Source organism: Tetrao urogallus, assembly GCF_951394365.1.
Source record: "Tetrao urogallus genome assembly, chromosome: 4".
NCBI classification, from domain to species: Eukaryota; Metazoa; Chordata; class Aves; order Galliformes; family Phasianidae; genus Tetrao; species Tetrao urogallus.
In genome coordinates this window covers 3511647-3528088 of record NC_136817.1, presented here as the reverse complement: position 1 = coordinate 3528088, position 16442 = coordinate 3511647, and the positions used below count along the sequence as shown (strand labels likewise).

At 33.5% G+C, this 16442-nt stretch overlaps 1 protein-coding gene across 1 annotated transcript in view; it reads left to right on the top strand.

The window, feature by feature from the left end:
- FSTL5 (follistatin like 5) overlaps positions 1-16442 on the top strand; it is a gene marked incomplete at both ends in the record, with an annotated part of 215004 nt that overhangs the window by 168707 nt on the left and 29855 nt on the right. Inside the window, 3 exons of the mRNA XM_079534468.1 lie at positions 1600-1761; positions 3936-4070; positions 16211-16237. Of these exons, the coding sequence (XP_079390594.1) occupies positions 1600-1761; positions 3936-4070; positions 16211-16237 (324 nt within the window). The remainder of the gene's footprint in view (positions 1-1599; positions 1762-3935; positions 4071-16210; positions 16238-16442) is intronic.

The following is a 16442-nucleotide window of genomic DNA, read 5'->3' as shown; positions in this document are numbered from 1 at the left end:
CATTTCTATGCTGTAATAGGACAGCATGCTGGGATATTTCTTGTAAACAGTTGGATAGCGTTTGAAAATATTTAATCTCTTGCCAAAACAGACACACTTAATTTTTGATCTTGTTATCTTCTTTCATTATCAACTGATATTTCATCCTCTATCCAGCTGTGTTTTTTGACACCAGCCAAGTATTCCACATTTTTAAAGCTACATTAAACAAATCTTTGGATGATAAACATACTACTGTAACGTTCATTAAAAGTAGTTGCTCTTTTGTTTGTTTGGTTTTGTTTGTTTAGAAAGAACTTCAAGATAGTTTTCTCTATGTGTAATTAAGAAGAATATCACCAATTACTCATATAAAAATTCAACACAGCAATACTGCTAAATCTTGATTAATCAGTGTTTGCCAATACGAGTATGTCCTCCTCTTCCAGGTCATAAGCCAGTACTGATGCACTATGCAGCAGATTTTTTGTTGTTGTTGTTGGTAAGCATGCATTGCAGCAAGGTTCCAATTCTTCTAAAAGTGCTGTCACAAGTTCTTACATTTTGCTGATGATCAAGCTGGGAAGAACTAGTCTGAGCTCTACTTCTCTTAGATTTAAAAAATAAACCATTCAAGCCAAATGCTTTAGTATCAGCACTTAAGTAAGATTAGCTGATCTGATTAAGCCTCAGATTCAGATATGTGAGATGCTCTATGGTAAAATTCACAGTTATCTAGCTACCATATAAAGCATGTACAATATTAATTTAATTTATCCCCCAAATGGCAACATATACTGTTCTGTACATGGTTAATAATTTATTGTTTTGCTGATCTGCCTAAAAAAGAATGCAATACCAAGTATTCTGTATGACAGTATATTTACTTTTTTGTATGTGTGTAAAATTCAAATTTCATTCTAGAAACGTTGTGTTAAATAAAGTAAAAAGGAAAAATAGGATCAGATCTAGAAGTTCTTGCAGTTGTGTAGCATATATTGAATTCAGTGCCATACATTTTATTAAGTGAGCCAGAAGTTTTTTTGAAGGCATAAAAGTTTACAATGTTAATACCTACTAGATGAGACTTGGAATTTTCACATGAATTCAGAATGTTGTAATTAAGTATAAACTAAAGGTAATGATAGGTATCATAACCATGGTTATCTGTGTTTTACAAGGATGGGTTACTGTTAGGTGTTTTAAAGAGAGTTATACTCTCTTTAATAGATAGGATTGAAAGTGTTGAATAAAAGGTTTGTGGAATAAGACGATGACCCTCTCTGTACACAGGTGGCTGCTTCCTAGCTCTAAATTATTTGTATTTTCTAAAGAAATTTAAGGGAAAAAATCTTATTACTCAACTCCCAAATACTGAATTCAGGCTTTTCTCTGACACGGTTAAAAGGAATTTTTCTCACAGAACATTTTCTACTTCATGAATTTACTTGATAGAGTTCCGTGTTGAATGTGAGTGAATATGTGACTAATGTCACATCTGTGTTTTGCACTGTCATTGTATATAGCTGGAGGAGTCTTTAGAATTGCTTGTAATGATTTTTTAAAATGAAAATAATACTTTATTTTTTTCCCTAAATTATATTTGTTTTCTAACTTCAGTTCCACCAGTCATCCGAGTGTACCCAGAGAGTCAGGCAAGGGAGCCAGGAGTGACAGCTAGCCTTCGGTGCCACGCTGAAGGTATTCCTAACCCACAACTTGGCTGGCTGAAGAATGGAATTGATATCACTCCGAAGTTATCTAAACAGCTAACTCTTCAAGGTAAATGGGCGTATTTATTGTTTTCTACAGGTTGCAAAAGCTTTATGAGGGCTTGTAGATTTCTCTACTTGGTATTCTTATTGCCTAGTTTTAAACAAGGGTTGAAGTCTAAGTTAAAACATTTTAGGCAGTATCTTGAAATTTCTTCCTAAGGCATGCATGTACTTTGTTTTCTTGTAATCAAAATAAGAGGTTTACACTGTAACAGAATCACCAGTAAATTCCAGTAGCTTTTCTTAGTTAAAAGATATGTAGCTTCTGAGTACAAGAAACAGCCCAAAACCCAGTTCTAGTTACAATATTGGAGTTTGTCACAGCAAGTACATTTCTACCATTCAATGTGTATTCAGAATTTCTATTTAAATTAGGAAGCAATGTTTTTGTGCATATTTTATTCGTAACTATGCATTGATGGTAATCTAATTGTTTTTCATGAGCCCAGATTTAAATTGATACTGGACTTCTACTGCGGCTCAGTTGAAAACAGGAGTTTTTTTGACTGTAAGAATCTCAGTGAGAAGTAGGGAGCTGATGGCTAAAAGGACAGCAGGCGAAATATATGAAATGGATTTGCTCTTTTATGAGGGGTCTCAGCAGACCTCAAAGGTCATGCAAAGGTACTCAATAACAATTAAAAAAAGCAAACTAGAATAAACCAAAAGCAACCAAAGAACATTGAAACCTACACAACTGAAGGGAAATCTAACTTCTAAACAATGGTAAAAGCCAGTTTTTATCATCTTTAGGGCTTGTAGATTTCAGTGAAACTATCCAGAATGGCATTTGTCTGTAGTCCTTCTGGTGAACTTTGATCATCCATTGAAGAAAAAACCTTATGATATCCGTATTATCTTCAAAATATCATCTCATTCTTCTGCAAAAACAAACAAACAAAAAACAGAACAGAAATAAGGCTGCAGTGATAGAGTGGGACAGATAGATGGCAACTGCTTCGGTAGAGTCTTCTGTGCTTTCACAGCTCTCTGTCCTGAATATGTGTGAACAATTTCCTTAACAGAAAGATTTTCTACTATGAGTAGAATGTGCTAGACTCTTCCTGGTGGTCTCATCTTTCATGGCAGCATTCTGTTGATTTCCCCTTCAGGGATTTGAGTGGAAAGATTGTTTTTGTTCCCTTGCCTCCATATTACATATTTATGATTAATTAATTAGAATGTTTCTTCTGTAAACAAACCAACCAACAAACAAACCAGCAAAGCACAATTTAATTCTGTGTTCCTGAATGTACTCATAGGAGATAAAGTTTTATAGTTTCTCTGAGCTTTTCCTGTCCCAGAGCTAAATTGTCTATGCATTAGACATAGCATATTATCCATAGATCCAGAGGGAGGTTTTTACCATGACCTAGTGTCCCTTCTAGTCCATGTTATAGAATTTCTAGAAAGTTGTTTTTGAAATCTTACAGCTGAACAAGCATGCTACACTTACAATGCAGTGAGTCATTGTTCACATCATTATTTACATGACAATATTTAAGAAAACCTTTGCTTGAGAAATTTGGATTCTGTTGCTATTCCTACTCAAGCTGGTGCACAACTCCTCATTTGTGTGCTAATGCTTATTTTGCATGTGCAAAACTCATTTGTGTTTACTTTGTCCAAGATTAGTCTGAAAATACTCCTGAAATTATTCTAGAGTATAGTTTCATATAGATTCCTATGCTGATGTAGGTATTCCAAAGTACCAATTTTTTTCTGTCATACTTCATTGACAAAAAAGCAATCATAGGGGCTTCTGGTTGCTAGGAACAATTCTGTATTATTTATCTTGAAAATGTAGTCCATTATATTTCATAGAAACCTGCCTTATTGTTTGTAAAGCTTGTAATAGGGTGGTAATAGACAAAACGCTACCTAATGAAACATAGTTGATTTTAAATATGACCATAGTCACTTAAATCTATATAAAATATCAGGTAGATGTTTACATCCAAACTCCAGAATCAAGTGAGATATTGCATGTATCCATAGGATGAATAATAGTGCATGCAGTTCACTACCCAGTTGAACACCTTTTGATTGGATTTGGCACGTCTCCAAGTAATGAAATCAGGAATGAAAACAGTTTAATTAGCATGAATGGAGAAGGCCTTTTGAGTGTTTAATCTGAAAGCATTTTAGTATGCCTGTACGTTGAATTTTCCTTCCTTTCAGCAAATGGCAGTGAGGTGCACATTAGTAACGTGCGCTATGAAGATACAGGAGCATATACTTGCATTGCAAAGAATGAAGCAGGAGTGGATGAAGACATTTCTTCTCTTTTTGTAGAAGATTCTGCTCGAAAGACCCGTAAGTACTATGGGAAGTAAAAAAAAAAAACAACAAACATGCAGCCCTCACTTAAATGTGAAATTATTATTAAAAAATAGGTAAATAATACCTAAAAGGCAGAGTGTGAACCTCATTTAGAAATAAAATTGAATCTCTGAATCCTTTTGTGAATTGGCATATTTTTTAAAATTGCTGTTACAGTTTGAGTGGTTTCTTCATGACACGTTTGTTCCTTTTAAGAAGGAAAAGATGCCTAAATAAGGAAAAACAGTAGTTCTGTTTCAAGGTGGTTTCAAGGGGAAATCAAAGAAAAAAGAAAAAAAATGTGTATGTGTTCTTGACATGTATCAAGAGTCAGACTTTGCCCTCATGATATCTTGCCATTGCTGGACTTGATCTCTACTGCAGAGAGTACTCAGCATGTCTAAATCAGGTCCAGATCACTTCCAGTTTGCCCGTTCTGTCTTTTGCCCTTTTAACTGTGGCTCTCCAGAAATGTGAAGCAGCAGTTGACTGCATTTGCTTATGAAGTTAGGAGTTCACTTTGCCATAGAAATCTGTCTTAAAAATGTAAACTGTTTTTCTTTATCCTTCATGGGATGGTAGCAGCACTTATAAACCCATTTTACTTGTTATTTGTCTGTGTACATATTCTCTTCATCATTCCTGAGTTCACATGCTTTTGACTTTTTCTTTTAAACCAGTTATTTTTATCAATAGCACACATTTTCTGGAAATACACATAGTAAAGATAATTCAACAGTGATGAGTACTCAACAGAAAATACTGCAGGCAGGATTAGTAGCACTGCAAATCTGTCTGACACTTCCTCTCGTAAGATGCTGAATTTGGTTCCATATGCTCAGCTCCAGAGCTTTATTAAATTTTATATGTTTTGAGGAAATCCTCCATGGAAGGAAATTTTATACCTACAGTTTTAATATCGTTATTTAGCTGATTTCAGTAATGCTAATTATAACCGTTGTTTCATGATTCTTAACGGTTGTTTTTAAGTGTCACAAAAATGACTCCTCAGGCAGTTGAGAAGGCAGCTGAGCATAAATAACTTGTTTGATCATGTTAAATTTCTAATACTGGTGATATGAAGTGGATCGGTCACTTTCATTTGCCTTTTGCAATCTGTGAAACGAGTTATGAATGTTGTCGAATTACAAAGCCTTGACAAATGAGAATTTGTTTATGGTTTCTTAAGACTTGTTTGACCTCAACGATAAAACCTTTATATGCAGCTGTCCAAGTTCCAAATATTGTGGTTATCTAAACTATTGTGTTTCCAAAAGACCTGATCTGAGATAATTATGCAAAATACCATTTTCAAGTATTGTTTGATCCAATAATTTCAGATCAACTACCTTTACATGATCTGTAAAATTACATACCATGCAATGAGCACTGCTGGCAAGACATGCTTTAACATCCTCTAGTTGTAAATTGGAAGCTTTGGAAGCTGTTATGGTGAAGTACAAGGGCTTTACTATTAACGCTTTTCTCTTTATATTTATCTTAAAAAATTGGTTCATGGAAAAACGTAGGAATTATTAAAGAAGAGAATTACATAAGTAAAAGTGCTTGCATGAGACTTCGGGCTTTTCGTCCCCCAATTTTACTTTTATCGTCCTTTAAGGAATTTAGCTGACATTTATCTTTATAATCAAGTTTAATGAAGTTCTGGGTGATATTTTTTTGTTGTTATTAATGTTGTTAGTTTCTGTTTTCTGGGTGGCTTTTATTTGTTTGTGTTTTCCCTTCTTATAGTAGAATATTGCTTTGGAACAAAAGTAGAACAGATTCCGACTAGCTTGTCAGTTAATCTGAGGTTCCCTATTTCTAAAATTTGATGCAAAATAAAGCTTATAGCAAATAAATAAATAAATAAATAAATTTCAAAGCATTGATTTGATTGGCTATTGAAAAGGTAGAATTTTTAACAGCAGTGCTCTAAAATATAAACTGTCATTACACTGCCTTGAACATGACAGTGATTTTATATGCAACATTGTGAACATAAGGGTGTAGTTCCATTTTTACCAGGATGTATCTTTTTATTTCCTAGATAGTTAAGAATAAAAGGAAACATTCATTTTTTAATGTATCCAATCAACTGCTTCCATGTGTCTGAACATTTTTCGTTACAAATGCTACTTTGCATAATAAGCTAAATTTTTGGATGTCATCTGTGAAATCTGATTTGTAACACATCACCAATTTTTTTGTGTGGAAAACTCAGTATTCAGGTTTTTGAGAATTGAATATTTACAACAGAACTGACATAGGTAGGTCATTCCTTTGGGGATGGATAAATCTTGCTAGTGTAAACAACTCCTAAAAGAAAATCTTACATGCGCCAGTACCTCTATTTGAATTAAAGTGAATTACAAATAATTAGACTTAAATAATAAACAAATAGACTTTTCATCTGTATGTCTGAAAATGTTTTCAGATTGTTAGGATTTCAAGTTTATAGCACTAGTTACATACACATTTAATGCATGTATGTGTCTTCTAAGGAAACAAAACAAAGGGCAAACCTTTAGTGTATTGTGGAAAGAATGATGATAGTAGCAAAATGAAAAGATAATGCAATCAAAGGAAGGATTATATGTCGAAACAGAATATATTGTGAAATAATTTAGGATAGATCTTTCTAGTTATTCTCGTATCATTCTTGTCATCTCTAGTAGTTACTTGATTTCTCAAGTCTAAGTGTGTAAATGTCATGAAATTGAACTCCCGGTAGTCATTATTTTTCAGTCTTTGAGGTATTTTGTATCTGTATAAAACCTGAAGAAAGGCCTGTGTGTTTGAAAGCCTGCTTTTTTCCAGTGATACCAATCACTGTAGAACCTGTTACAAAGAGACTTGTTCTGTTGTTTTGCAAACCTCTGCAGGTGTTGGATCACTGCTATTAGGTTCCATTAAGCCTTCTTCCAGAGATGTACAAGTTCAGTTCTCTCATTATCCTTCTTCCTGGTGTGCATGTGTTTTATCATGTGATCTTAGCTCTCCTTTCCTCTCTCCTGAGAAATGTTAGAATTTTGTAATCTTTCTTGAAGATGATATTTTAACCTGTGAAAACTTGGTCTTAAGCTGAAAGCCAGTGTTTCGTGAAAATGCTTTACTGTAGCTAGAAACTTTATTATCATTACAGCATTTTATAAAAGCATAAAGCAGTCTGTCAGATTTTACCACTAGATATTCATATTTTTATAGTAATTTGCAAATTGGTTTCATAAAGAAAATAATTACTTCTATTTTTCTAGAATCTTCTTTACTGATTCTTTAAACTGCTTTTCACAATGTGCATTTTAATGTATCATGAATTTTATAGTCAACAAGAACAAAACAGCATACGCCATAAATTGATCTTTACATCCCTTTCCTAGAACAGAAGCGTCTAAAAATTTACTAAATGCATTATCTATTCTGTTTTAATTCTCTAAGGACTGGAAATTATTTTCATTTTTTTTAAATTCCATTTTAACTCAAATCTGCAGTAAAACCAACTAGAAGTGATCTCATTGAGCTGGATGACAGCTGGATGATCATTGATGTATCTAGTAAAAACATTCTAAGAGTCACCAACTTGGTCTAAATCTCACTGAAGACTACAGTCTTCTCAGTTGTCAAGCTCACAGAATCACCCAGGTTGGAAGGGACCTCAAGGATCATGTAGTTCCAACCCCCCTGCCTAGCAGGGCCACCAAACATACACATTTAGATCAGGTTGCCCAGGACCCCGTCCAACCTGGCCTTGAACACGTCCAAGGACGGGGTATCCACAACCTCCCTGGGCAGCCCGTTCAAGCTCCTCTACAAACACCTGAGACAACTCATCTGTGTTGAAAGGAGTCTCTGGTATAATTACATTTGTTATACAAATACCAGTTTAAAATCTGGTTTTGGTTTCATTGTTCTAGTTTCTTTCCGCTGTAGTTTGGTTTTTCAGAAGAGATATTTTATGGATTCATAACAGAACCTTTTTATCTATCTTCTCCATTTAACAAGACATTAAATTGCAAATTGTTACTCCAAAATACAGATTTAACCCTTTGTTTGCCTAAAGTGTGTCCTCCCAGAAGTGCAACTAGGCCTGAATTAAAGATGCAGAGATGGGGAGTTTCCTATTTCTCTTTCTAATTTGCTCTATTAACAAATCTGTTTCACTACTGCAGAACTGTGTTTAAAGTTTCCCTTTTGAATTCAGTTCTTCCTTTCATTTCTTTCTTTTTGTCCAAATGAATTACTGTTTAACTATTCTTGCCCTGTGTTTGTACCATCACTAAATATTAATGTTTCTCTCACACAAAGTAGAAGTTTCTCATGAAAAACAGTTATCATAGGAGTTGGAGTGTCTTTTTGGCTAGTAGATGTTAATTAGTTTTGATAAAATTTTCTTAAAAGTAGGCAAGGCTGTTTGCAAAACCGAATGGATTTTTATTTATTTATTTATTGTTGTAGGTGAAGAAATACAAACATTGTGATGTTTGAATTCTACATCCACTCACTCCTTTGCTTTTGTCTTAGTATCAGCAGAAGTTTATGTATATTTACTAATATTTACTAATATTATAACAGTAAAAACTACTTTTTCAGGTCAATCAGATTGCCAGTTTTTAATACACTTAATGTGTACATTACTACCATTGTTTAACTCTAATATGTAATCAGAAAATTGTGGTAACAAATTAGTTGTTAAGCAAAATCCTGATTTGCGTCTATTGAACTTTTATGTTTCTAAAATCGTAATTAGATCAGAGAATATAATCATATTTGTTTGACAAGAGCTGGTTTCCATTAGAACATAGTAGCTAGCCTGTAATTATATTTTCTTCCTTTAATTTCTGACTGAATTGAATTCTGTGGGAGTGTTGTCTATTCTTCTGTCTAGGACACACACTCCAGTCTAACTAGGCTGCAGCTACCTGAATCATGATGTTTCAGAGAGCTGGGAGGAATGGAAGGGGAACAACATAGGAACATGTAGTAGTGCTCTGCTTGAACATAGTTATATACTTCAAATTTGTTCAAAATTCCTAGCAGCAGACCAAACACCTCCTGGAAACTAATTTAGGAATTATTTTTATGCCAGTTTTTAAATACTATTTATCTTGAGTATATATATGTGATTTACCTTCTCTTGTTGCTTTGTAGGGTGTAAATTATTTAATCAACCTCCTGTTTTCACTTACCATCCTGCTTCTATGGAAATATAATATAAAAATACTTATGGAATAATATTGCCAAGATAACATTAACAAAATCTGGTTTATAACAGTAGAATTGAAACCTGAGTAGCTCTGGAGTCAAGATCGTGTTCTTTTACCTCTAGCAGCCATTTGTGATAATTATCCAGGGCCTTCACTGCTGCATTGGTGTAAAGGAATACGAAGCTACTGGAACAATTTCTGCTAGAATAATTAGAAGTTAAGTGTAACTAAGGCTGGTTTTTTATTATTATTATTTAAAAACTATTTCTTTCCTTTTGTAAGTGGGGTCTTTTTTCTAATAGTAATCACCTATGCAGTAACTGATAAAACTGGCTTTTCATTTTCTAGCTTGCAGTGTATGCAAGTGCACGTTAAAGAACCCTCAATTCTTTTATCAACGGACAGCTTTCTTCACCATGCGACTGAATTTAGCAGTTTAAAGTGAGAATGCACAAATTCTTGACAGCTGCAGTGCTGATTTATGCCAGTGCCTTAATTTGGTAGTCACAAATGCAGGTTGGATCCACCCAATTCGTTGAACCCACAAGGCAAGTAAAGGTTTTCAACGTACTTTTACTGAAACACTTTGGGAATACTCGAAGAACAAAAATATAGAGCAGGTAATTTGACAGTGTAACTAAATAATATATTGAAGAAGGTGGACTGGGCAGTTTGTTACTGCCTTTTTATAGATGCAGATCGCAATGGTAACCACGAGGAGAGGAGGGAGAAACTGCAACAATGGCAGCTTTCATCTGCTGTTTTTTTTCCTGTTTCTTTGTTTTTGTATTTAGGCTATATTTACGAAGTATTTGGACCATTGGAATGTATTTCATATTTTATTAAAAGTAATAGCTGAATAGGGAATATAATGCATGGTTACAGAGGATAAATATAAATACCATTTCCTGAGCTTGGAAAGAGATAGGGAGAAAAAATGATCCTCACTTGGGATTAATTCAAATTAATTACATTGCTAGAATAGAGTACATCAATTTAATCTAGTGCTCTAAGGAAAAAAAAAAAAAAAAGACAGTACTGAGAAAAACAAAACAAACCCAAAAACCAGATCATCCAAGGGAAGGGAATGTTTCCCAGAGTGATTTTTCAGGTACATAAAATTATTATCTTCCATCCTTGTAAAATATTTTTAACTGGAGTAGCTTGAAAAATCCTTTTATTTATTTTCTTTCTCCCTGACTTTGTCAGGTGCATTAGTTTGGGTTAGATTTCCTCTACATTTTGTTTTAGCGTAATCCTATCAAACTCGAATCACGGATCATGAAAGCTAAAAAAACTTTTTAAAGCTAAAAAAAAATAAAAATAAAAAAATTGTCATTCTTTTTTACTTTGTTAGTTGAACTATTTTCATTTATCTTGATGTCTTCCAAAATCTTGTTTTCCAAAATATAGTTTAGCTTGCTCCTTAAGATTTATTCTAAATTTTACTGTGACAAACACATGCACCTGGAGATAGCTGTCATAATAAAAATCTTATCAAATAATGTTGTTAAGGCATTTTCAGTAATTTGATATTACTCGATGATGCTTTAATATTCATGAAGTTTTACTCTTGGTTATCAATCACAGGATCTTGTATTATTCAGTTAGAATAACTGTGACATCAACCACTATGTCATTGTCCCCACTAAATTGCAAAGCAAGTTCTGCAAATCCTTTCATCAAGTTATGCAGATCAGTGTAAAAATTGTCTCATGCACCATGTCTTGGTGCTGTATTTACTAAATAATATATTTGTGCCTTGCCATTAAGTAGATCTGCTTTTATCACATTGCCTTTTTAATGAAATGTCATTGTCCTAACACCTAGCAAGAGTTTATGTGATGTGTATGCTATTGTCTCATTGTTTTATGGCCATCATAAGCAAGTAGGCATCTCCACTTTCTAAAGCTCAGAGTGAGACTAAAAGCCTTTTGACTGTGATTTATGGCCTAAATTCTCTCTGAAAGGCTTTATGCAACTTTAATAGAATTTTCCTGTCACATCTTATACTGAATGATACCTATTAACCTAATTTTCTCAGAGATAATTTATGCTGGCATTTTATTTTATGGCAGTGCTAAACAAGTTTATACTTGTTGAATGCATCATAGACAAAGACTTTATTTCAAGCTTGCAAGTATGGGGCAGAAATTCAGCTCATGAGCCATTTTTTCTTCCTTTTATTGTAGTCTCTATTGAGTTAATGTGCTACCAGAAAAGAATTCTTTTAGAAAATAAATCAGAGAAAAATTAACATTGAAGGTAAGGAGCAAATTCCTGCTAATCATACCAATCCATATGATATCATTTATTGAAAGATTTGAATATTTACTCTCCTATAAGAGTGTATATTAAAATAGGGATGTATAAAGAAATATTTTGTCCTATATGAGTACCCAATCTAAAATTACATATATTAAATCAGCTGAATGTCCAAAAGTTCATCTGAGACTGAATTTCACATTTGACCAAAAGCAAAGTGTTCATCTTTGACTTCAAACTGACAAATAAGAGTTTAGTATTCAGAAAAATGTTTGGTTATTATTTTTGCCCAACCTGAGTTGAAATTTAAATGCATGTTCAGGAGAACAGAATAGAATTTCAAAGAATTTGTATTGACATATTCACGTTAATAAAAGTTGATGCAGTCAGTAGATAACTCTGAAAAAATGTGTTAACTTACATTTTACGCTTTTGTTTGTAAACCCGTCAAATCTGAATTTCACATAGAATAAGAATAAAATTAAAAGCAGATAACTCAGTAAATGTTTTCGTTCTGCTTGACAGTGGATGCTGAAAAAAAGGTGGATCACCTTAACCTTATCTTCACTTTCAGCACTATTATTTTAAAAAAAGAAGATAGTAATAAATTTGTGTGGTTCAGCTGCCAGACAAGGCTTTACTATGCAACAGGTTAAAGTAAGGGAATGAGAAAAAGGGAATATAACAGGTTAGTTCTTCTTATGATGCATCTAGGATATTAAGCAGGTTAGTTGTCCGTGCCATTAGTATTGGCTATCAGTGAAGTATGCAGAGCACATCCCTTCAAACATCTTGAAATTGCTTTTTTATACATTTAAAGGTGTAACTATTTTAAATGCAAACCTTGTATTTGGATGAAACAAATGTGGAATAAAAGTAAATGACTCGGAATCCATATTTTGAAAGAGTTTATTTTCTTCTGTTTATTGGAATAATATATGACATACGATGCTGGTCTTTTCCCATTCCAAAGGCCATTTTGAACTGCACTGCTTATTTATCATGACAAGCGAGGAGATACGTCAGCTGTTAAGGTTTAGTTGATACCCATTTTGCTTAAGTGACAGTCAATGAAAATGTTTTTATTTAGCTTTCAGAATGTGTAACACTGGGAGAAAAGAAATGAAGACCAAGTTGCTTAACTGTAGATCATAAAGTAAATACAAAAGAATGGCAATTTTTAATTAAAAAGAAAAAAAGAAACCAACAAAAAAAGATAGATTTAAAAGATCATTGAGCATTTTCTTAGGTAGTTACCATTGAAGCAAGTGATGCTAGTGTATACAAAATTAAAAAATATGATTACTAATATGACGGGCCTGTGAATGGTGTGTTAAAATAGACACATCAATAAGATAGAATAAAAAATATATATATGCGTATATATATATATTTACTGTGTTGGCTTTTACCTTGCTTCACAAACAAAACCAAATATCTCCACCTGGGAGACTGAAAACAGCCTGCTCTGTTATAACACTCACCAGTGTCATAGGGTGCTCCAGCATATTCTGTTTCAGCCCCTACTTGTGCTAACACACGAACTTGTCAAGGCTTTAAATACTAGGCCCAACACAGAAGCTGTGGCCTGTTCAAAGTCTTCAAATGCAATGTCTTCTGCTAGGCTGCAGATGTATCCTTGCTAATATTTAATAGTTGTATGTTGTTTGAATATGTTTCTTTTAACAAATTAGGGTAATAAGGCACAAGAGCAGATGGCGGTGTTCTGTCTTAAATTGAGAAAGTTTTTCAGGGATATGTAAATTTTAAAGTTTGTAAGTATGTGTGATAATTGAGTATAGGATGTGTTTGAAGATGCTGATGGTTTTTAAGCTTAAAGAAAGCAAAACAATATATTCTTTAACATAATCAGCATCTGCAGGGGTTGTGGCTGGACCAGCATTGAAGTCTTTGTTTCAAGGCCGGAGATCTTTCATGAATATAAGTAATAGGCACAGTTTAAAAACTAAGTGAGGTTTCTTGACCTTTATTAGGTAAAGTGATAGTAGGCATTTGTAATTTTATATTGTACTCTGAAACGTCTCATTTTTCTTCTGGCTAATTTGTTTGTTTTAAAATGTATGAGCCAGGCTTTTTAAGCACCCTTTTAATCTCCTTTAACTGTTGTTTTTTCATCATCTGGCTCAGAACCTCATACATTTAATTTTGCATTAACATGAATACATTCTGTACTCCAAATCTTAAATCAGTTGATTTGATCTCATGTGGTTCCTCAGAGTTGAATAGTTGCAATTATGTTTTATTTTCTTTCCTATGTTACTTCCAGAAAAGAAAGAAAAAAAAAAGAAAAAATAAAAAAAAAAAAAGACTGATAAAAGGTAGATGTTAATGGCAAAACTTATAGGACATCAAATGACAGTAATTACATGGTTCTTTACTCATATTGTGAAGAGAAAACTAATTTTATAGAAAATCCTCCTGCTTTCCCTGGGGAAATTAATTTGCTTTATTTCAGAAAGAGCAACAACAACAATACACATATATAAGATTTCCAAGAAAAAAATGGAACCATCATCTGAATATAGACACTGGCATACAGGGAAGAAGATTGGGGGTTCCAAAACACACGTGGAGCAAAATACATTGAATGATCTAAATTTGGCAGCCATACTATTGTTAGAAAGAGTCACCATGAAATTTCATTTGGAGAAGTTGGATTTGTAGAGGATGCATACTTAGCTTTTGCAGTCGATACTTTATTCAAAGTTATGGTCTTTTGAAATCTACGTCCTGAAATCAGAAGAGCAAGTAGAAAAGTAGGTGATTGAGAAATAAATTTCAAATATGTTGTCCCATTTTGATTCTAGCAGCAATTCAACCAACAGAAATTCTACCTCATGATGTAAAGGGGGTAGTGCTCTGCCTGAATTGGAGACAAGATGGCATGCTGCTTTAATACTGGCCTTTGGAAGTTTATTGGATCCTAGTGACTCAAGGCAACAATTACATTTGAAAATAATGTACACCTAGCACTATTAAGTCATATAATTAAGCTGTTTTAAAGATAATAAACAGAATGCAGACTAAGCATTTTGAAAGAAAGGTACTTAAGTTCTGTGGTGGAAATGTGAAAAATTTTATTCTAGCACTTTTTCATTTCACTGCTGCTTTCTACTTATATATTATTATCTCTAATTTGTACACTTAACACACTAAGGTTAAAAAGTAATCGTCACCTTAACTATATTGAGAAGTAACTGAGTGACACAGTTTAAATACCATGTCTAAGGTCACATAATGAAGTAGTTCTGTTGAGACAATTAATGAAACAAAATCAGCAGTCAAGTAAAAATAGAAGAGTCAGAGGAAAAAATAAAGCCTAATGACTGTTAGCCAAGACTATGACCCATGTGCTTCTAAGAAAGTAGACTGAAACTTTCTCCAAGGGCCTCTCCATCCATTGATGATCTGTCTATTCTGGCAGAGCATGAGAATGAGAGAAATGCTGCACTGCACAAGGCAGAAAGCCTGTCGAGGACAAAGTCCTGACTTCAACAGTGCCCACTAAAAGGTGCTTGGGAAAAACCACAGTATTTGGGGCTTGTCAGAAATAATTATGGTTCTTGTGTGTATTCTCAGGCTTAAGTAACCAACATTGTTTCTAATAATATCTCTTTCAATAATTTTTCTGACCTTTTCCTTTTAACTTACATTAATTAGTTTTGTGACATTGTGTTTCAATGAACATCACAATTTTGTTGCCCATTAAGTGGTGTGTTCTCTGTGCTGTATTTCTGTCCTTTAAAATTTTCTTTATTTCTTAAGACTACTGTATTATAAAACACTTTTTTTTTGTTTGTTTGTGTGTGTGTGTGTGTGCATGTGTGGCATTTTAAACAATGTGTTCCGTATTATGCTGAACTATAAAGATTTAAAATTTTCACAATTTAATCCTTCTTTTTCTCCTCAGGAAGAAAAAGCTACAGAGTAGTAAATTATCATAATTAGTTTTCATTGATCTCAAAGGTCTAAAATCTGAACACCAAACAAGATGATAAAATGCAACTCGCATTTTCATGGAAACTGAATATTAAACACATACTTGCCATGCCAGCTTGTATTCCTCACCTTCCCCCCCCCCAAACTGTGTTCTTTTGAATATAGTTAGAGTCAAATATCATACACCAATTCATCTTCAGTGTCATAGATATGCTACAGCAGTGCAGAAGAACATTTTAAATGCATGTTGGCTTTGCATGTTTCTCTCATAACTATGTTCTGAAATGAATCTCAAAATTCAGTGGTGCTTAAAGGAAATGACCAAAATTATGTCACCTCCAGTTAATGTGCCTAATACACGTATGTGTAATTCCATGTGTTTTATGTGTTTTTGTTTTGTTTTAATAGTGAATCATGAAACACACAATTGAAGGCTAATTGAGTCAATTTGGGTGGTGGGGGAGGATGGGGAGGGATGAGATTCATTTTAACTTCAATCATTTTTTGTTTTTTACTTTACTGCTAGGCACAGAAAACTTTGTTTCATCCTATTGTTAATCCACTGTTTCCATTGATTTTCAGATTTTAGTGAATCAGAGGTTAAAGCATCCTAATTATTTCAGAAGTGATTTATCATTTTGTGTTGTTTTCTTTTTTTCTTGTTCATTTGTGTTTTCTGCTCTTTGTTTCCCTTTCATGCTGCAGTTGCAAATATATTGTGGCGAGAGCAAGGTACTAATATATTTCTTTCATATTTTTCTGTATTGCAGTGAAGTGATCTTCTAATGTTCCTTGTGTTTTTTCGTGTGTGGTTTTTTTTGTTGTTGTTGTTTGTTGTTCTTGTTCATAGACTACAGTTACAGTAATAACCTTTTTTTTTCTAAGCAATATTTGAGGGAATTTGGTCTTAAGAAAAAAGTGTAGTGGAAAATAATCC